At 39.9% G+C, this 22,323-nt stretch overlaps 1 protein-coding gene and 1 long non-coding RNA gene across 2 annotated transcripts in view; one reads left to right on the top strand and one right to left on the bottom strand.

The window, feature by feature from the left end:
• Positions 1–4,114, top strand: part of znf407 (zinc finger protein 407) — a 123,344-nt gene extending 119,230 nt beyond the window's left edge. The window contains exon 10 of the mRNA XM_077597984.1: positions 2,334–4,114. Within this exon, the coding sequence (XP_077454110.1) occupies positions 2,334–3,130 (797 nt within the window). The 3' untranslated portion in view covers positions 3,131–4,114. The remainder of the gene's footprint in view (positions 1–2,333) is intronic.
• The window catches only part of LOC144072733 (uncharacterized), a 46,009-nt gene that overhangs the window by 5,622 nt on the left and 18,064 nt on the right, over positions 1–22,323 (bottom strand). Inside the window, exons 3-10 of the long non-coding RNA XR_013299914.1 lie at positions 17,501–17,581; positions 13,859–13,999; positions 13,570–13,670; positions 12,880–12,980; positions 12,618–12,790; positions 12,399–12,552; positions 12,251–12,331; positions 1,104–1,182 (exon numbers count right to left, since the gene is read on the bottom strand). This is a non-coding gene — a long non-coding RNA (uncharacterized LOC144072733). The remainder of the gene's footprint in view (positions 1–1,103; positions 1,183–12,250; positions 12,332–12,398; positions 12,553–12,617; positions 12,791–12,879; positions 12,981–13,569; positions 13,671–13,858; positions 14,000–17,500; positions 17,582–22,323) is intronic.

Here is a 22,323-nt window from a genome sequence, read left to right as displayed (position 1 = left end):
AAAAAAAAAAAAAAAAAAACCTTTAGTACTGCAATTTCGGGACTGTTGGCTTAAATTGCACTGCCCCACTTCAAAATTATACTCTAAATTTGCGAGGGGGGGTTCTCACATGATAAAGCATTGTAGCCATTGCATTCCTAACGCACATTTTTAGAAGGGAATGTGACTTTCTGATCACATTGTCACCTTTGGTGTTGGACATAAAATGTCTGAGAGAGATAAGCATATCAGTGATGGATGATTTTGTCCCCCTTACACACTGAGATCTGTGTGATGTCGTCTGGGCATTGAATTGCTGATCTCTTAAAATGCCAACGTCACCAGACCCATGCATAAAAAAAAAAACATAAATGATGTTGCACTATTTTCCTAAAATTTGAGTGTGTGTTCTCTTAAGCCCTTATGCCAGTTGCAGTTTTAGCAGGTGAAATGTGCTCTTCCTTTGTTTTGACATTCATACAAGTAAGGTCATCCATTCTCAGAAGCTTTAGGGGGGATGGCCATCATACCCTGCTCTCTAGTACTATTACTACTATCACCATTACTAGGCACTGCATTTTTGACAAATAAATTAGTCTGTTTGTGCCAGAGCCAAGCTTTGCTCAAACAATACCATCATAAACACTTCTCAAATCACCTTGGTAATGCCATGGCAACCTGTGATCCACAAGGGCACCACATGTTTCAATGAGTAATGGCTGTTTCGAGCTACAGATTTCTGGCCATTATTTCTGATCAAGGAATAACCTTTAACCATTTCATCTGTGTTTCAAGTGGCTCTATTTTTTATTGCATTTTTATGCAGTGTACTGGATCAAATTTGCATATTTTTAGCTCTGATTGGCCGTCGTTAGAATGTCGGTGAAAAGCTTATGAGTGTGGGCAATGTGTTTGATGACTTGGACACATTACGAAGACAATTCTTCAATTACACTGAATTTATTTTTACATTCATGAAAAAATAACATTACACAGTGCGCAAATGTGCATATAAAGGAGTATTTCAGTCAGGAGGCAAGATTGCACTCGGACTTCCTGGATCAAAAATGCTTAGCTATTCATCCGATATTTCTGCTTATTTTTTTAAGAAAACATTCACTCACCTGATGCTATCACACTCATTGTGCATCCAGCCTAGGGATCCCGGTTATCTTGCACGCATACGTAGGCAAATCAGAGGAGCTGGGGGAAGAGGCAAAAGAAAGTTAAACCTGGTCCCAGTCAAACTTTGACCAATTCGACCAAAATAAACTACTATTTGCAGGACAATTTAACCTGCAAACACAATTGCAATCAAATGAATAAAACTGCATAGATACACTTCACCCAGGGCACACCTCTATTCCAAACTATCTCTTTGTTAATCCTATTTTTTTAAATGCATTATAATGTTTTAATCAAATTTCACGATTTGACTGTACCATAGCTACATTTTGCCAAGTGAAAACCATGAATTTACTTTGTATTTCTTATTTGACAGATTTAATCATACCTTTAGGCTAAAATGTGTTGAATATCGGTCTGAACACTTGACAATTATAAACATTTTATTTTTACAAAATTGAGAGCATTTATAATTTTTTAGGGGGGGACAAGGGAACAATTCCAGGTGATTTTCTCACTTTAATTCAGGAGTGGGCAAACTGGTCCCCGAGGGCTGCTGTGGGTGCAGGTTTTTGTTCCAACTAAATGCAGCACAGATGTTTTACCCAATGACATTTCTGCAGAAAACAAGAAGCACCTGAGTGCAATTGCACTTGTAGGAAACCCAATTGGTAAAAAGGTGTCCTCTTTATGGGTTAGAATGAAAACCCGCACTCACTGTGGCCCTTTGTGGAATAGTTTGCCCACCCTTGTTTTCAACGCTTGTTGCCAAACATATTTGTTAATTGTTTCATAAAGCATACACTGTCAATCACCATTGAGTTTAACACAGATGTAGACACTGGAACAAATGAATGATTCTATGAAAATGAATTAACCTTTGGAACATAAAAAGTGATCTTTTATAGACTCAGACTCGAGGAATCTGAATGTATCGAGCGTGCGGGCTAAGAAACCGGAAAAGACTTAGCAGCTAAACTTTTAGAGGAAGTGACATTGCAGAGTGCAAAAGTTAATTAACAATATAGAGCGCCACAAGGCAGACTTCAAATTAGTTTTAAGCAACCACTAAATCCAGATGACAGGCAAGTCGTTCAACCCAAGTCACTCAGGCTACATGCAACAGAACAAGAATGAACTAAGAAGGGTGCTTTTTGGCTTCATATAGCATCAAAATATCTAATGAAAGGTGTTGTGGCCTTAACCTGATCCCCCTCTCTTCTCCCCAGGTATTGTCTCCAAGTCTTTCGATTGTCGTCTGAAAGGCCAGGGGGCTTCTTTTGTAGAGACAGAAGTTGTGGACCCTTCTGTGGATGGCAGGCTCAGTGATGAGGACGCTATCCAGCAGGTCATCATCATCCAAGGCTACAGTGATGGAGAGATGGCCATCGAGCAGACCCTGGAAGAGTCTGCTGCTGCAACCCTGCAGACGCTTGCCATGGCGGGCCAGGTGGCAGAGGTGCTCCACATCACAGAAGATCTGCAAGTTATCACATCAGCCAGGGAGGTGGCATCTGCAGGGGCTGACCTTGCCACAGGGAGCACCCGCTATGTGGTGCTGACAGGAGGAGAGGGTGCGACTGAGCTACGGGCAGTAGCTGGAGACACGGTAGAGGCCTCCGAAGCAGCCCAAAAAAGTCATGGCACGTCAGAGTCGTCCACAGCTTTGGATGCTCTGCTTAGCGCTGTGAGCAAGATGGACCATCAAGAGCAAATGCACGAAGATGTGTCGGCCGTTCACCAGGTCACGGCCTCCGAGATGGCTCAGCATGTACAGAGTGAAGTGCAGTCTTTGGTCAAACAGGAGCCGGAGGAAGTCAGTGACCAGAAAAGTCAAGAAGACATGCAGAACCTGCTACAGTTGGCAGCCTCGCAAATGATCAAGGAAGGGCTCACCCAGGTCATTGTCAATGATGAGGGCACCCACTACATTGTTACAGAGCTGGATGACTGCACCCTACAGGTGGAAGGAGGGGTGTATGAAGAGGATGCAGCATGTGAACAAGAAGAGCAGGAGGCCCATTAATATTTTCATTGCCAGACATTTTCAGAAAGGACTACCTCTGGAGTGCAAACGGGATCATGACACATCTTTCAAGGCACACAGAATATAGTCCTATAATTATATTGATTTACACCAACTCTACCAAAAGAAAGAGGAGACTTCATTTTATGACCAGGAAAAAACAGATTATATCTTGTTTCTGCTCTTTAGTTATCAATGTTGTATTTCATTTTAGATTTGATTTTCATAAAAAAAAAAGAGAAAATCACCTTTTTTTAAAACAAGGCGGGGGGCAAAACATGAATCATAGCAGTGACTTTGATACGAAGATTATTTTACTTTTGTGGCATTCCTAGTAATCATGGTTGAATAATGGTTTTGTTACGAAGCACCTGAAACATTTGGGTAGCAAAATACACATGGAATATAAACATGAGGTTGTAATTATCAGATGCAGTTGACACAAATTAATCCTCTTTATAATCCCATGTCAAAAATGGAAATGACTCCATTAATGTAATTTTCCACGTATAAAATAAATTGGGCACTCAGATTTCTAGATTATCCATCCAAAACAATTCATCAGGAAACACCGATTTTTCAGCATTTCTGGTGATGACATCACAACCGTAATTGATGTTAATGCCTAGCTTTCTAACGCTGTGTTATCTGACACTTGTTGACACAATAAGAGAACGCTCACACAACAACTACAGAATAAAAAGCCTATGGATAGCATGCCAGGAGACTGGAAAAATATGCAGCTCATTTCGGTTCTGACTTTTAAGTTCTATTTGGAGATTTTTTTTTGTGAGTGGGGAAAAAGCAGCTGAGAAAGGAAGACTAATTAGAGTGATCTTTCAGTGTTGATCATTTTCTGTCACTTTTTGATGAATTTATGTCAAAGATATGGTCTGCATTCAGATTAACCCAAGGAGTCCTATGATCACGCCGGCGTGATCAATCATGTGGTGTCTTTGAAGAGCTGTGAAAAAGTAAACTAATACCCATATATATATATATATATATATATATATATATATATATATATATATATATATATATATATATATATATATATATATATATATATATATATATATATATATATAAACACATCATCATTAATTAAAAGAGCAGATTTCAAACTCTCTCCCTGTCCCCCCATCACGATTTACACCGTTAGACCGTGGTAAATGTTAAAGATATGGTCATATTCATTTGATTGTAGATTATAATTCCATATACACATACACACGAGTGTGCACCGAAGGATGCTCATGTTCTTGGGATGGGATGTCTGGTGCTTCCTTTCTGGATATTTATTAGAATTTGTTGATTTTTGTGTATTTTTGGGGGTCTTAATATGTTCATGTCATATAGTGTAATAAGTTTATAGTGATGGCATTGTTCTGAGAAAAAAATATGCCAAGCAAGATACCCATGATAAACATTTTTATATGGGAATTAAAGACAAAATAAAAGGCATTTAAAAATAATGGCCATTATATAGCCAAAAAAGGCTCGGGCCCTTCAGGGTTAAAGTCCCCTGATATAGTATTTTATAGTATCTTTAAAAGAAAACTTGGTGCTTGTCTGCCCTCTGCCAGCAGTATCTGTTCAGTTGGCGTATCTAAAAGCTCGGAATTCAAATAATCGTTTCGTCACACACTTATGTACTCATCCCTGTGGATAAAGTTGTGGAAATTTGTGTATTCTAAAATATATATTCTTGTTTTCAGCATTGGATGTGTTAATTAGAAGAGCGCCATATGACAACGACAAGAAGAGGATTTTGTGAATAATGAGATGCATTTGAGTTTTTGACACCACCCAGATTATGCTTAATTAAGGCCATGTCATGATTCTGAAATATTGTTTTGGCTTTAATCTCACAAATTTTTACTATTTCAGTCATCAATTAGGTGTCAATGTGTGCAGTGGACGTTAAGGTTTTTCCCTGGAATGTTTTTTTGCATTTATTTGAAGGGAAAAAACTTGGAGGCCTTAGTTTTTTCTGTCCTTTTTAGTTATTAACATAGGATTGGGCACAAAGCACTGTTTTGCATAGTTTAGAAGCATCTTCTTGTTGGTTTATGTCTCACTGCGGCTACTTTATGCAGACTATTTGAAAGCTATTTGCGAGCGCTGTATTCTAGATTCATTTTCGTTTCTAACAATAAAGAGTGAAGCCAATTTTAACAAGTGCATCCATAGGTTTTCATTGTTGTCTTGACTTTATTGCAGTGTTTGCAGTGATTGTCATGTAATTTCAGCATCAATACGGCAATTACGTCCACAGCACTGTGTCGTCCGGTGAAAAACCTCCATGCACATTCGTGCATTAACTGATATCTCCCATCATGCTTTCTGATCACTAACACAGTCATTATCATCACCATTATCATTATCACCACAATGATCACCATCACCCTAATCGCCATCCTCTCTTCCTTTCCCCCATCAGCCCTATTCCCTTCATTGCATGTAACACACTCATTGCCCCACCACCACCGCAGTATTTGGCACTAGAGGGAGAATCAATATTCATTTAGGTCGCTACACAGGCCTGTAGTTTCTGATGGAGTGAGTGGGAGAGCAGTATGACGGCTGTGAGCACAATGGCTGACCGCTAAAACTAGAGGCAGAAAGCACTCACGCTACGAGGGCATCAAAAGATCATCCCGATAACACAAACACACATACACACACACTTAGTGAGCGAGAAGGTGGGTTGAGAGAAAGTGGTGGACGAGTGGGCAGGAAAAATGAGAGGATTGCAGATGGATGTTGAGAGAGGTGAGACCACAGAGAAGTGGAAGAGCAGAAAAGCCCATAAACATGCATAGAGCCAGAATTTTAGAAAAATAAAAAAACACCTGTCAGATTTTTAACAGCTTAATCTCCTGCACTCATATTCGTAAAAATATTATAAAGTCACCCCCAACCCTTCTTCACATTTTCACGTTTTACAGGTCATGCTCATTTATGCATCAAAATCGTTGTTTAACATCCGCTAAGTGGAGAATCACATTTAAATATTTGCAGAACGTATAAACATATGCCACCTAAATTTTTAAATAACCATATCACATTTAAAATTCATATAAAGTCATCTGTACGACCTGCTGTGGGTTGATCATCACCATATTTGCCTTTTATGTTCAAAATGTCAGGGAATAGCACCTAGGTTAGCTCTAAATAATTGTTTTACTAATGTGTTTAGACTTTTTAAGCTGCAACTATGATAAAAGGTCATTGTGGTTCAGATGGAAAAATGTTTTGTTGACAGGGTGGAAAAAGCCATATACATCCATTTTCCGTATCATCTCATTAGGATCAGGAGTGTGCTGGCTGGACTGTTTGCTGACCATTCGTGCTCATATTTACATCCATGGCCACGATAATTTTGTCAACAAACTTCTCATGCATGTTTTGTGGGAGCTGTTCAAACTAGCCACTTGAATTTGAATATCGATCTTGTTACTCCAACCGTGTATTTTATTCATCCATTTTGTTTTGTTTTAAAGGATTACGAGTAGCAGAATGCCACTGTGCAGCACATGGAAATGTTCGGTGAAATCGGGACAAGGTGTGGTCATGCACCACTCCACCTAGGACACGAAGAGAGTAATGGAAAGTGAGCAGATCTGGTGGGTCGACACTGAACGATAACTTTTTTGTGTGATGTAAGTTTTGATTTACAGTATTCGTTTTGTTTACATTGACTTTAAACGGAGCTCTTGTACAAAAGTAATGGGTTTGATCATTGCCAACTCTTAAAGGTTGAGAGAACGGGTTAGAAATGGGGTGGTATGTTCATCACACCTCCAAAGACTTTTGATGGCCTAACTGCTGTCAGATTCCATGTTTATATTTTTACTCATAATTTCAGACTTTGCGGGGAAATACAACACTACTACAACAGCTGACACAGAATGTAGTACCTAATGTTTTCCCTCGTAAGTCCACAAAAGTGCTCGAAAAATGTTGTCTTTCAAGTGGTGGGTGGCAATTATTGTATGTTCTACGATTGAAGTGTTATGATCCAATTAATGAGTTGATTTATGAATGAAATTCATCAAATCTTTCTCTAGGATCTGAGGATTCCACACTTATTTTGATCAGAATCTGTGTTAGAATTGATCATTTGAATCTGGCACTTGGTTACAATTTTCACTTCTATTGATCACTCTACGTTTTCCCATTTTCATGCAACATGAACTTCACAAATCAATCAGGAAAACACAAAAATTATATTTCTTTTATAGACTGCTCTCGGTCAGGGGCTGTTATTATTAGGTGTATTATTTACTTTTTAAATCATACATTATATTTCTAATCTTTATCTTATCAATGAATTATTCATTTGTTTAACACATTCATGTTAACTGCTGTTTTATTGAAGCCCTTTGGAATCTTCCAACGAGTTAGGCCTATGAAATAAACATGACGTGTACAATACTGTTAAGTGAAAGCATGGAAGTCTTGTTTTGACATTGACTTCAGTTAAGTGAGGCTGTCGCATTTCCCTGTGTGTCAATCAACATGGGAGTGAGTGAAATAGGGTCTGTGGCCTCCTCTTGCATCCCCGTTAAACTCTGTTGACGATCCTATTCTAAATTTGGATGCCCGTCTCGTCATCTGAACACTTATTATTCTCCACGTCCAACTGAGTGATTGTGGGCTGTATTATACGCGTCTCCACCCTCCATCCCAATATCTTCCTAATCAGCGCAGGATGTCTCGTTATTAACTGCAACAGACCACTTGTGTGACATGGAGGAGGGAGAAATTAGCAGCTGTCACCCAGTGATGAGTTAATTTCCTGACAGGCTTTCTGCTGCAGATGACCAGACGGCTGATGGAAACCTGCCGCCAAAGTTTAATTGGAGAGCAGGAAAGGGCAGTGGGGGAGAAGGGGATTGAGAGACGAGAATGACAAAGTACAGACCAGTCTGCAAATGATGCACAGCAAAAATATTACATTAGGCTCAGGGATGACTAATTAGGAAGAGGCTCTTTTGTCAAAATGAACTTTGCTGTTCTCTGAAAAGGTATGCACAAGACACTGATTCTTTACGGCAGTTTGTACCCAAGAAACGGAAACTATTCATTCATGCTTTATCCTCATTAGGGTTGCGGGGGGTGCTGGACCGTATACAAGCTGACTCCGGGCCAGAGGCGAGGGACACCCTGAATCGGTGGCCAGCCAATCGCAGGGCACAAGGAGACATGCTCACACTCATACCTGTTTAGAGTGTCCAAACAGCCTACCATGCATGTTTTTGGAACGTGGGATTAAACTGGAGTACCCAGAGGAAACCCACGCTGGCCTAGGAAGAACATGCAAACTCCACACAGGTGGACTGACCTGGATTTGAACCCAGGACCCCAGAGCTGTGAGGCCGACGTGCTAACCACTCAAACCGCCGCCCGCAACTGAAACTACAATTTAAAAAAACATCTCTATTTATTATATCTTATAAATAGGGGTATTTGGCTGCAACATGAAAAAAAAATACTGCGGATGGTATCTACACATTTAAACGTTTTTTTAAGGCGTCCAAATGGTTCTGGGTTCGAGGGTTCGATCCCAGGTTGGTCCTCACTGTGTGGAGTTTCGATGTCCTCCCCTGGCTTGCGTGGTTTTTCTCCAGTTTCCTCCCACATCTCCAAAAACATGCAAGGTAGGCTGGGCTGGTTGAAAACTCTAAATTGCCCCTGCGGGTAGATTATGGGTGCAAGCGTGAATGGTTGTCTGTCTCCTTGTGCTCTGCGATTGGCACGCTACCGAGACCCACGCCTGGTGCCCATTGTTATCTGGGATGGGCTCCAGCACTACCTGTGACCCTAGGACTGTATTCTAAATGGTCAATTACTGAGAATGTATGTAGGAGTGCCTGTTTGTCCACAAATGCACTTAAATTGGCACTTGGCGAGAGTGATCTCTGTGTGTTAATGACAGTATTAAGGTCAGCTGTATCACAGAAGGCATCAATTTAAATTGTATTCGTACAAAGTCGTTTGTTTGTTTTCATGGGACAACTTGTTAAGAGTATATTTATATTAGCGGACAATACGTATTATCCATAAAATTGCAGTGGAAATATCTGAATTCCTTGCGACTTCTGGTTGAAACTGGGATAGTGCACGACAATGGTGGGTGACACGTACCCACACGCACACAAATGAATACACACAAAGAAACACTATTCTCCCTCCCGCAGGCATCTCTCATCACTCTCCCGGGGACAAGTGAGAGGGACGGCATTGAGGAGGTGGGGGGTGTTGGATGTTCTCTTTCGCTCTGTTTCTCTGAGTATGATAAATATAGCAATTGCGTTTAGTCGCCATCAGTAGAAAACACATCAGCCTGGGGATCATTTCCTTAATGTCTCCGCTATTAGTTTTTGGCTTCCCTTTGGCAGTATTAGCATGCCAGCTATGATATGCGTAGTGTGTGTGTGTACAACTCTATTAAATTCAGTGGCAGGCCGTGCATTTCACACCTAGGCCTTCAGTGCTACATCTGAATCAATCTCACCCTCAATAACTATTTTATGCCTATAAAACATTTACTGCAGCTACAGCTGCAACACAGTAAAAAAAGCATCAATTATAACCTGGGCGTCCCGGCGGCTGAGTGGTTAGTTTGCATGTTCTCCCCGGGCCTGCGTGGGTTTTCTCCGGGTACTCCGGTTTCTTCCCGCATTCCAAAGACATGCATGGAAGGCTGATTGGACACTCTAAATTGCCCTAGGTATGAGTGTGAGCGTGAATGCTTGTTTGTCTCCTTGTGCCCTGCGATTGGCTGGCCACCAATTCAGGGTGTCCCCCACCTCTGGCCCAAAGTCAGCTGGGATAGGCTCCAGCACCCCCTGCAACCCTAGTGAGGATAAAGCGGTTCAGAAGATGATTGAAATGTATGAATGAACATGGAAGAGGTAGTGAGTGTTATGCGTTCGCCTGCTCATGGAACAGATAGAGATAGTGTTTAGTGATTATGTAACTTCTGACATGAATAAATAGAGGTAAACAATTTTCCTTTCCTCCTATTGAGTAAAATGCAACAAAGGATAGAAACGCCTTTCACAGTACAGTTGAATAATGACTCCAAAGCGGCTCAGATAATGATATGAGACTGTTTTATAGCATCAAGACCACAAAAATCACGAATATTCTACGTCATCTTCAAAACATGGTAATTGAGTTGGGAGGACAAACCACCTTGTGGAGCGCGGTAAGCAAGGCACCATCTTTTCCACATTCAATATGTCGGGACAATATGGGCGTGGTTACGCCTATTGTCGACGCAGGTGCGTAAATTGAGCACATGCGCAGAACCTCGTCCTGTCGAACAGCACGCCAACGAGGTAAGTCGTTCAGCAATTTACTGGCCTAAGTGCCTTTATCACGTTACCTGGAGATTTTTTAGGAATCAATTGAGTGAAAAAACGCCAACAAATGTGTTTGCTTAATGCCAGGTTGAACACACTGTAGATAATTTAAGTTTGGGCTCCCCACCGACTGTTTACTCCATGTGACTAGTTATCTTAGTGTCACGCTGAAGCTTCCCATTTAACTTAAATAAGGATGTTGTCCGTTTTCTCTCCATTATTGAGTCGTGTAGAAAGACTTAATCTAATCAAACAAAGCGGAGACATCAACGGACAGTTTGCTGGGTAAAGGCTCAGTCAAAAATGACACCCAGAGGCACGACTTAGTTCCTGATGTGTTGTATGTAATGATAGTTTTCACTGCGAATGCTAAACACCCATTTCCAATTTGTAATTGTTGTTTTCACACAAAAAAATATTTATACAAAAATTGTTAGGCCAACTTCCTCTTAGTTGTTAACGTCAGTCTGTATATTTAATCACCTTGTCTGGAAAAGGGAAAATAGCAAGGAGCACTCACTAACTTATTTTCATTCATTCTTTATCTTGATTGTTTATTAAATTTCTTGTAAGATTTCTCTCTACTGTAATAATTGTTTGGCAACTCCCAAATAGTTTGGTTAAATCAAGTTTTCTCTGTTTAGCATCAAGATGCAGCTCTTCCTGCGTGCCTAGAACATTCGCACCCTTGAGGTTACAGGAGAGGAGACTGGACCAGATCAAGGTAAAACTAGTTACAAAGAAGAAACCACCTAAGCCTAACTATTGAATATCCAGTCTTTATATATAACTTTTTTTGTTGCACGCATCAGGCCCATGTCCAGGTGATCTTCCATGCAGGTTGCCTGCTTGATGATGCCTCTCTGAACTCTGGAGAATACTGGCAAGCTTCTGGGAGGTTAATGTATTTGTTTATTGTAGAATATCCAAGTATTCATCCAAATTACATAAATGCTTAAAACATAATCTTATGTAACTCTAACATGAAATTTGATCTATTTTATGAATTATATCACCATGGTGAGGTTTCACTGAACATAAGTTGCAAATTACTTTTCCCCTCTTATATAGATAAAGTCCATAGCTCTCTGACTCGTGCTGGGAAAGTGAGAGGCCAGACCCCTAAGGTAAGAAGGATCTTATTTTTAAAGATTAAAAACTTCATTTGATATTGGCTTGAAGTAGATTTTGGAGCAGCAATTTTTGGGGGGGTACAATGAAGTCTCTTTTTCTTTAACATTAAATGTAATTGTTTCTATGGCTTTTCTACCCTAAGGTTTTTTTTTTTAAATATTCTTTGGCAAGATTTGTGTCTCAGTAAATTTATAACTATGTCTTGTCTTTTGTCTGCAGGTGGAGGGAGAAAATACTGGCCACACCAACCAACACTTCAATATGATGCCAACTTCTAAGTGTGCAAGAGTTAAAATCTTTTCCGGTAATAAAAAAAATAACTTGATATGTTATTTGCGAGGTAAATGTGAAGAATAAGACATATATACACTGAGAACATTTATTTTCCACAAAATCCAAGTGGGCTTCAAGAATGCCACCCAGCAATTAAAAATGGAGCAGTGCGATCATTCATCAGCAAATGGATGAAAATCCCTCTTCCCTTTGGGTGGAATTCGGAAGAAAAAAAAGTCAATAATAGATTAGACAATAGACAAAGTCCAACATTAAAAAAAAAAACTGACAAGATTAGCCAAGTCAAAAAACTTGACCAAAAAAAACCAGATACCTGTCATCAGGAAGGCCCTTGTTCCCATAACCCCACTTAGGTGTGATCTCCATTGCTCATAGTCAACAGGCCTTCATCCCACTGCAAAAGAAGGCAAGAAACATTAAAGCCACAGGAAGAAAAAAAAGGTAATACGTATTAGACATACCCCTCTGATGATTTTGCTCAGTGGCTTGGTGTTCTTTTTGACCGTGCACAGGTAGAGACTCAAAAATGATCAGTCTTTATAACTGGGATCTCCAACTGCAGTCTTCGAGGGCCCCTATCCAGTCTATTTTCAATGTCCTCCTCCACCAACACACCTAAATCAAATAATCAGGATCTTGATCATTTGATTCAGATGTGGTGGGAGATATGGAAAACACACTGGACTGGGGCCCTCGAGGACCAGAGTAGGAGACCCTGAGGGGATGTTGGTGTCAAAGACTGCCGTCCGCCAATGTTCCCATCCATATACCAGTAGCTCACCGTATCACCCTCTTTGGGGAAGTTTGTCTTGGCACCTTTCTTTAGCATTGATTTGGTAAAGTTGGGTGGACCCTGAAGAGAAGCAAGATACAAAATTAGTAGGTTTAGTACACACTACATGATAATAATAAATTAAATAATCTGAAATACTTGAGTCCTACCACATCCACAACTTCTTCCTTGACTTCTTTGGTCTTGTCAATTTTGACAGCTTTCACCTGCTTTGTGACCTCTTCCACCGTCTGTCTCCGTGGCTTTAAACCTCAAAACACCACAGCGTGATTATGTAATCGCTTACTCAACCATTTTGATGCCCAAATGACCCACATTCATTTCCCATGTTATTTCATCCTGGATGAATTTTTCCCAGTCAATCATTTCAAATCCATTCTTTTTTTTAAATAAATATCCCTAAAAGTCATCATTGCTTCCGTTTTTCTCTTCATACACTGAGGAAAAATGGCTATTTTACCATATGTTTAAACTTGAGTCAAAAATGACCCCCGCGCTATTGTTGAATGAATGTCTCACTTAGGTTTTGTCCAAACTACATTCAAAACTAAAAATGAAAAGGTTTAAGAAAGTGAAGTGAAAACAATTGCAGGGTAAAATGTATACGTATATTCTATAACGGTACTGTTTATTCCTTACACCTCCACTGATGGCACTTGTGTGGGTGTGAGTTAACCACACAGGTTCTTGCTATTAAAAATCAACACCAGACCAGTTAGTGTTTTCATTAAAAAATGAATGTATCATAATAAAAAGAACAAGCTAATTGAGCATATCCGTGAATACTGAATGCCGACTTTTAATTATTACACGGATAGAGAAAATAGAAAATGACTCACTTTGCTGACAAACAGCTCGTTATAACGTCAATAAGCTGCTCCTTTTTGGCCGTTTTAGCCACATTCTTTATGTTTAAAAGAAGTCTGTACTCGTTGAGGCACTGAAACACATAATGGAATGATTTCTTTTTAAACATAGTTATAGGTAACGCAATGCAGTCAATTTGTTAGCAAACATTTTTCTGTCTCCATACACATGGGGCTACATCACGCGAACGAGGCATGCTCTCGTCAAAAAGCACTCTTAAAATGAAAACTCGGGCTTCGAAGTCCCCAAATGACAACGTGCCGATTGTGCTGCATTGTCCTATGAGAGCTTTATCAGGTCTTTCTTCGGTAAATCGTCACTTCTGAGCTACTATGCAGACGACTGCCATACTGGTTACTGGCTCATCCGCCATTTTGAAGAATGGCGGCAGTCATTTGAACTCTGACCTCGGTCATGCATATTAAAAATAGACACAAAAATATATTGTTTTCATGAAAATGTGTATTTAAATCTGCAACCGTATCCATTTCTTCTCCACCGCTATTAAATCAACACAACAGTATATTTGCTTTTGTAGCTCGCTACAGATACAGTTTGGTAACCCTGACTCGTCCACTCTATCACTAGCCAATCATAGTTTGTGAAAGCGATGACATTTACCTACGCCAGCGAGAGGGCATTGGTGTCGTCAACTCGAAATCTGATTGGCTAAAGCAACAGTTTTATCTACGCTCATTTTATGCTGCAGGGCCTACAGAACTGATTGTGAAGGCATCCAGGAAATTTCTGACCCTGGCAACAAATAATGGCTGAAATGTGATTGGTTAAATGCTTAAATATGAAAATGCACCTCTGGAAGCAGCGCAACTAAATGAAATAAATGAAAAAAATCTGACATCCAATTTGGAATTATTTATAATAAGTATTCATGCCCAAAATATCATTAACATCAGTCTGTGATTCAGATATATTTTCGGCCTGCAGGTAAGGCATTGCAGGCCCTGATGGTGCGCCACTGATTAAATTCTATTTTCTTGTTTATTTCCTGCCTGGTAGCATACATGCCAGCACATCACTTTAACGCAATGTGTAAAAACTAATGCTGGATACAGAAGGTTTTTAAAAACTATTTTCGCTTGTTATTTGTTTGAGAGACTGAGGTCCATGGAAGCCACAGTTCAGGTCTAGTTCATGGCCTGCCTGGGAGTTATTATGGAAAAAGAGAGAGAACAGGAGTTATGGGTGTGGTTGTATAGCTCTTTTTGCTCTCTCTTGCTTTTCCATGTGGCTCTGCATTGGTTTCTTTGATCATGTTAATCCATGGATTGCACCACCCACCACCCTACCTTCCATCAGTCTGCACAGCATACAGTCCTTACCACACACACACCTCAACCACTGTCACAAATTGACAACTCACCCTACTACCCCACACCCCCTTTCCTCTTGAAATGGCAACCATAACCTATTCATTCATAGAGAAGCTTACCTGAGTCGTTCGCGCATTTGCCCCATAGTTCTGAGATGGAGGGCTCAATCCCTGGAGGGTTCAGACCTTCCTGTGTGGAGTTTGCATGATCTCCCTGTGGCTGTGGGGGTTTTCGCCAGTTATACTTTGGTTCCACATCCCAAAAGCATGCATGGTAGTAAGCTGGCCAAGCCCTCGATTTTTTTCCCCTAGGTATGAGCGTGAGCGTGAATGGTTGTTTTCGTCATCGTGCCCTGCGATTGACTGGCAACTAAATCAGGGTGTTCCGTCCCTACAGCCCAAAGCTGGCTGGAATAGACTCAAGTACCCCCACAAGCCTTGTGAGGATAATTCATTCATTCATTTTCTGAACCACTTTATCCTCACTAGAGTCGCGGGGGTGCTGGGGCCTATCCCAGCTGACTTTGGGGTCAGAGGCGGTGAACACCCTGAACCGGTGGCCAGCCAATCGCAGGGCACGAGGAGACGGACAACAATTCACGCTCACACTCATAACAAGGGGCAATATATATATATGTATATATATATATATATATATATATATATATATATATATATATATATATATATATATATATATATATACTTGATGTAGCTGTAAAAGGGATTATGCAGTCATTGTGATGATTATCTAAATACAGTACTTGAAATATATTTTAAGATAAAAGCTGAAAATATGCACGTATAAGACCAATTTATTGCTTCTGCCATTTACAAGATACATGGCCAGTCATTCTGGTCTTCTGTAGTTTGGGCTGGCTTTCAAACTCAAGGCCAGAGGAGAGGCTAATAAGGACAGAGTGACTGTGAACATAGCAATCACAAAGCCACGGATGTGACATCTTCTAACACACTTTTTTTCAAATGTGCTTAATACAACTTTATTCTTTGTTCTTTATCATGGGCCCCAAGAAAGTTATTCCTGTGTGAGTAAAAAGTAGAAGCGGGCTCTGTTATCAAAATGTTTGAGTTGTGCTGCCGCCCTGTTTGACGATGTATGCCTTGCACAATTAAGTTGGTTCCACTGTAGACAGAAGCACAAGTTGGCAGAGCAGATTTCAAATGTCTGCTACAGATGATTTTCCTCGAGAATGCAAATATAGTGCTGAAAATTTAGAGGCCAGGAAGATGCCTTTTGCACTGCGTACATACCCATAAAGCCACACTAGCATGGTAGATGAGTTGTGAAGACATAGTAAATAAGCGACTCGTGGACTGATACAAACTTAGTTTATTGACAACAAGCAAGGGGGCCCGGCTTCGCCGGTCCCACCTGCTTGTTTAGAACCAAAAGACAATCGTTGCGCTATTAAAAGAAATCTCTTTTGAAAAATAGTTGTTTAACAAATAAAAGATTGAGGTTAGACACTTAGAGAAGGTGAAGAAATTCCATCACTTGTCTATTCGAATCCGACAGCCGTTTCTGGCCACCATAGAACAATTCAACTTTCTATGTTGCACAGTTTGGACAAACGTAGCGAGAGAATCTTAACATACACATACACACACACACACACACACACACACACATAAACACACATAAATCACGCTTTACAAGGATTATAGAAAACAATTGGATTATTGGGCGGAGCGTGAGTTTAGCACATTCAGTAGACACGCCTACAGCATCAGACAATCTTATTTTTGTCCATTTTGAATCCTTATTACATATACTAAATGATGTTATTACCTTGCTCCCTGTCATTGGCAACTGATATGGCTAGCATTGAGTGATTATGTTTTACTGCCATTGATGACAATAGACATCTATTCCGTTGTGACTGGGAAGACTGGGAACAATCACAAAAAAAGAGAGAGACAGTCGACTCCGACTATCTTTGCTTTGACTTTTTTTTTCTCTTCAGTTGCAATACTGCATATAGGCTGGGAGAAGGTGGCACTTTACCTTATGCCAACAGCCGCCCCTCTTGTTTCAATTGCAGATCTTCACTGTCAGCCTGGGATAACACCTTTCTACACTACGCTGTTTAAGCCATCTGCTTCATGTCAGCACTGCCGCATAGGTCTTGATTCTGTTGCTGTTTTCATCTTACTAAAATAAACACTATGACAGATGTAGTCAAATAAAATCTTGTAATTTGAGTTGTTGATTTTTTTTTAATTACACCTCTATAATAGTCCGTGAAATGGTAATATTTCACTTGGCAAAAATGAATCATGCAATGCAGGATACAGGCATATACAGTGGTGAGTAAAAACTGTATTTTTTGTTTATTCACAAGTCAGTCACACCTAAAGAAAGGTGATATGATTATTATTATTATTATTATTAGCTTGTGATTTGTTATAACGCAGGGTGAAAACAGCCTGAGTTCAATGCACGAGACGCAGTCAAGAGGCAGGTTGAGGAGAAATGTTAATTGACCTGGATGTACTCCCAGGCTAGGTCAAAAAGCAATAAAAAAATATTATAAAATAATAATTCCACAAACCTGAACAGGGCAGGACACTCCAAAACAGGAAACAAGAGGTGATCGTGATGGCTTGGCACAAAGTTTTGCACTGGCAACCAACTAAAACAAAGGGGTGTAAATAAGGGTTAGTCTAATTTCACATAGGTGTAGACACTCAGGTCATTTGGAGAGTTAAAGTGCTATTTTGACTACAGATAAGCACAGGAACATACCAAAATAAAAGAGGATATTATATAAATAAATGTGTAATTGTGATCCATCCACACGAAAATGAGCAATTCATTAGTGGATGGATGAATATTATTAGGTGTTTCAAAATCTAGGGTGGAATAGTGAAGTAGTGGTTTGCACTGCCTCATCAGTCCTAGGTTTGAATTAAGACCCTCTATACCAGGGGTCTCCAGACCAGTCCTTAAGGGCCGCTGCAGGTCCTGGTTTTTGTTCCAACCGACTCAGCTGCAGTTTGGCCAATAAAGTTTTGGATAAACAAGCAGCACCAGACTGCAAACAATTCATTATTTGGAAGACCCAGGATTGGTCAAAAGGACCCTCTATATTGCTTTGTGGAATAGTTTGGAGATCAGTTCTCTATACAGTAGACACTGTTCCAAGAAATCATTTCATCTATTTATATTTCTGTTATGCCCAAATTTTAAATCTTTGTGACGATAGATTAACAAATGTTTCTATTCATTCATACCACTCCACTGCAGCTGTCCAAACTAGTGTGAAATGTGTAGAAAAAATAGTTCTAACAAAATAATGAGACTTTCCTCTTTCTCTACTACTTTCCCCTCTAATATAAAGTGAGGAAGTAAGGCTTCCACCTTCATCGTGATCTCATTTGCCATATTGAGTTTTTTTCCCCTCTCCATTTCAATTGAATGTGATGTTACGCCTGTCCTTTGGAAAGGTGCACAACCAAATTTATGGTGCCGCCAATGGGAGGTGTCAGTGTCATTGAGCTGGATGCATATTATTGGCCAATTCCCAATCCCCAGTGATCTGCTTGACATTTCAGTCCTCTAAAACTCCCTACATGGGAATTAGCCTTTTGAGTGTAATGTTCTCAGAGAATAAGAGTACAGACGCTCCCCTACTTACGAACGCAATTGGTTCCGAGCGATTGTTCATAAGTTGAATTTGTTTGTAAGTTGATTCAGTGCTATATTTTGTATTATAATTTATGTTTAAGGCTGATATAAGTATATTGAAGGTTTATATAAGTGCATTTGTATGTTTAAGGCTTGTATAAGTAACACGCATTGGTTTGTACTGAAAAAAAAATTAATAAAATGGAGAGAATATGTACAGTACTGTAGAGAGAGAGAGAGAGATTTATGTATTAGAAACTGGCCAAAAGAAGCGACCTAATGACGATTGCACAGTTTTCTTCTTTTTTTCATCATAAATGATGCGGTAGCACTGTATGGCATCATTCAATTGATTTGCAAACTTTGTGCAACGTTCAATATTTGGGTCCTGCTGCTCGATCTTTCTGTTTATAAATGGTACTGACGGTCGAACGATTCAATGCCCGTGAAACGCTCACCACTCTCACGCGCATCAAGCTAAGTTATTATTGCCACTCGTTTCAAATGAAATGGCTTGCCTCTTCCTTGCAACTCCCTCAATAGAAGCCTTTAGCTTTTTACCAACCATATTCAATATTGGATGCATGAGATATTTAATGATACAAATGAAAAAGGTTCTTTGCACACTGGAGATACATTCACGCACTTCCGCATTCCAACGAAGAAGAAGGTAGATGCTGGGTGAGCTGAGCTCTCACAGCGCCAGGCGTCGGTATTAGCGGCAGAAAGAAGTACTACTCCGAAAAAGGCGCGAAATACAAAATTGGACTTGCGAACATTTTTGGACTTAAACGCAATTTGCAGACATGTTCGTATGTACCGTTGTCCGTAAGTTGAATGTTCGTAAGTAGTGGAGCGTCTGTATATAGTAAGGCTTTTTTCTTTAAAAAATTGACATAGTATAGTAAGGCTAAGAAAGTCGGAGAATAAATCTGACTTCTGATTCTTCTCCTAGTTATTGCTGTGGTCCAGTGGCAAAAATATTGGTTCAGAACTTGAAGTGGGAATCAGGAGTGAGTTCAATTCCACTCTTTGCAATTCACAAATTGTTTATTGAGGTAATGAAAAGGATAAATATAACTTCCAATCACTTCATTTCAGAAGTCACTGTGGTCCAGTTGCAAAGACAAACGGTCAGAGCTTCTGGTGGACTCAAGTTCAAATCAAGAGTGAGTTCAATTCCTCTCTTTGCAATTCTCAAATTGTTTATTTAGGTAATGAAAAGGATAGATATAACTTCCAATCATATCATTTCAGAAGTCACTGTGGTCCAGTGGCAAAGACAATGGGTCAGAACTTCAGGTGGACTCAAGTTCAAATCAGGAGTGAGTTCAATTCCACTCTTTGCAATTCTCAAATTGTTTATTGAGGTAATGAAAAGGATAGATATAACTTCCAATCGCATCATTTCAGAAGTCACTGTGGTCCAGTGGCAAAGACAATGGGTCAGAACTTCAGGTGGACTCAAGTTCAAATCAGGAGTGAGTTCAATTCCACTCTTTGCAATTCTCAAATTGTTTATTGAGGTAATGAAAAGGATAGATATAACTTCCAATCGCATCATTTCAGAAGTCACTGTGGTCCAGTGGCAAAGACAATGGGTCAGAACTTCAGGTGGACTCAAGTTCAAATCAGGAGTGAGTTCAATTCCACTCTTTGCAATTCTCAAATTGTTTATTGAGGTAATGAAAAGGATAGATATAACTTCCAATCGCATCATTTCAGAAGTCACTGTGGTCCAGTGGCAAAGACAATGGGTCAGAACTTCAGGTGGACTCAAGTTCAAATCAGGAATGAGTTCAATTCCACTCTGCAATTCTCAAATTGTTTATTTAGGTAATGAAAAGGATAGATATAACTTCCAATCGCATCATTTCAGAAGTCACTGTGGTCCAGTGGCAAAGACAATGGGTCAGAACTTCAGGTGGACTCAAGTTCAAATCAGGAGTGAGTTCAATTCCACTCTTTGCAATTCTCAAATTGTTTATTGAGGTAATGAAAAGGATAGATATAACTTCCAATCGCATCATTTCAGAAGTCACTGTGGTCCAGTGGCAAAGACAATGGGTCAGAACTTCAGGTGGACTCAAGTTCAAATCAGGAATGAGTTCAATTCCACTCTGCAATTCTCAAATTGTTTATTTAGGTAATGAAAAGGATAGATATAACTTCCAATCGCATCATTTCAGAAGTCACTGTGGTCCAGTGGCAAAGACAATGGGTCAGAACTTCAGGTGGACTCAAGTTCAAATCAGGAGTGAGTTCAATTCCACTCTTTGCAATTCTCAAATTGTTTATTGAGGTAATGAAAAGGATAGATATAACTTCCAATCGCATCATTTCAGAAGTCACTGTGGTCCAGTGGCAAAGACAATGGGTCAGAACTTCAGGTGGACTCAAGTTCAAATCAGGAGTGAGTTCAATTCCACTCTTTGCAATTCTCAAATTGTTTATTGAGGTAATGAAAAGGATAGATATAACTTCCAATCACATCATTTCAGAAGTCACTGTGGTCCAGTGGCAAAGACAATGGGTCAGAACTTCAGGTGGACTCAAGTTCAAATTAGGAGTGAGTTCAATTCCACTCTTTGCAATTCTCAAATTGTTTATTTAGGTAATGAAAAGGATAAATATAACTTCCAATCATATATAGGCGGGCCGCCTCGTGGTGTAGTGGGTAAGTCACCTGCCTGCGACGTGGGTGTCGAGGGTTCACATCCCGGTGTCGCCAGTCAACGACTGTATGGTGTCGGCAGTCGGCCGCAGGCCGACTGTCGAACACCACCAGGGACCCCCCCTCCCAACTGTCTATCCGGTCAGCCGAAGGCTGACCGGAAATATTGTTTTGCTGAAAAAAATGACTAAGTCTTTATTTGAATGAAAAAAGGATTACCCATTTACTGAACTACTAGTGTAGTGATTAGTCAGACGAGAGCGGGATTCGAACCCCATCTCCCACATGGCAGTCAAATCCACTAACTTGAGGTCTGTCTGACCCATTGTCTTTGCCACTGGACCACAGTGACTTCTGAAATGAGATGATTGGAAGTTATATTTATCATTTTCATCACCTCAATAAACAATTTGAGATTTGCAAAGAGTGGACGTGAACTCAGTCCAGATTTGAACTTGTGTGCAACTTTAATTTCAACCCATTGTTCTTGCCACTGGACCACAGTGTCTTCTGAAATGATGTGATTGGAAGTTATATTTATCCTTTTCATTACCTCAATAAACAATTTGAGAATTGCAAAGAGTGGAATCAAACTCAATTCTGATTTGAACTTGAGTCCACCTGAAGTTCTGACCCATTGTCTTTGCCACTGCACCACAGTAAAGTTGGAAGTTGTATTTATCCTTTTCATTACCTCAATGAACAATTTGAGAATTGCAACGAGTGGAATTGAACTCACTCCTGATTCCCGCCTCATGTTCTGACCCAATGATTTTGCCAGTGGACCACAGCAACAACTCGAAGGTAATGAATCAGAAGTCAGATTTATTCTCCGACTCTCTTAGCCATACTTGCTATGTCATTTTTTAAAGAAAAAAAGCCTTACTATACTATGTCGTTTTTTAAGAAAAGAAGCCTTACTATACAATATCGTTTTTTAAGAAAAAAAGGCTTCCTCTACTATGTCGTTTTTCAAGAAAAAAAGCCATGCTATACTATGTCGTTTTTTAGGAAAAAAAGCCTTACTATACTATGTCGTTTTTTAAAGGAAAAAAGCCATACTATACTATGTC

This window comes from Stigmatopora argus, chromosome 4, assembly GCF_051989625.1.
Source record: "Stigmatopora argus isolate UIUO_Sarg chromosome 4, RoL_Sarg_1.0, whole genome shotgun sequence".
Lineage (NCBI taxonomy): Eukaryota > Metazoa > Chordata > Actinopteri > Syngnathiformes > Syngnathidae > Stigmatopora > Stigmatopora argus.
Note: the sequence above shows the minus strand (reverse complement) of the source record. Positions and strands in the feature narration are given on the sequence as shown.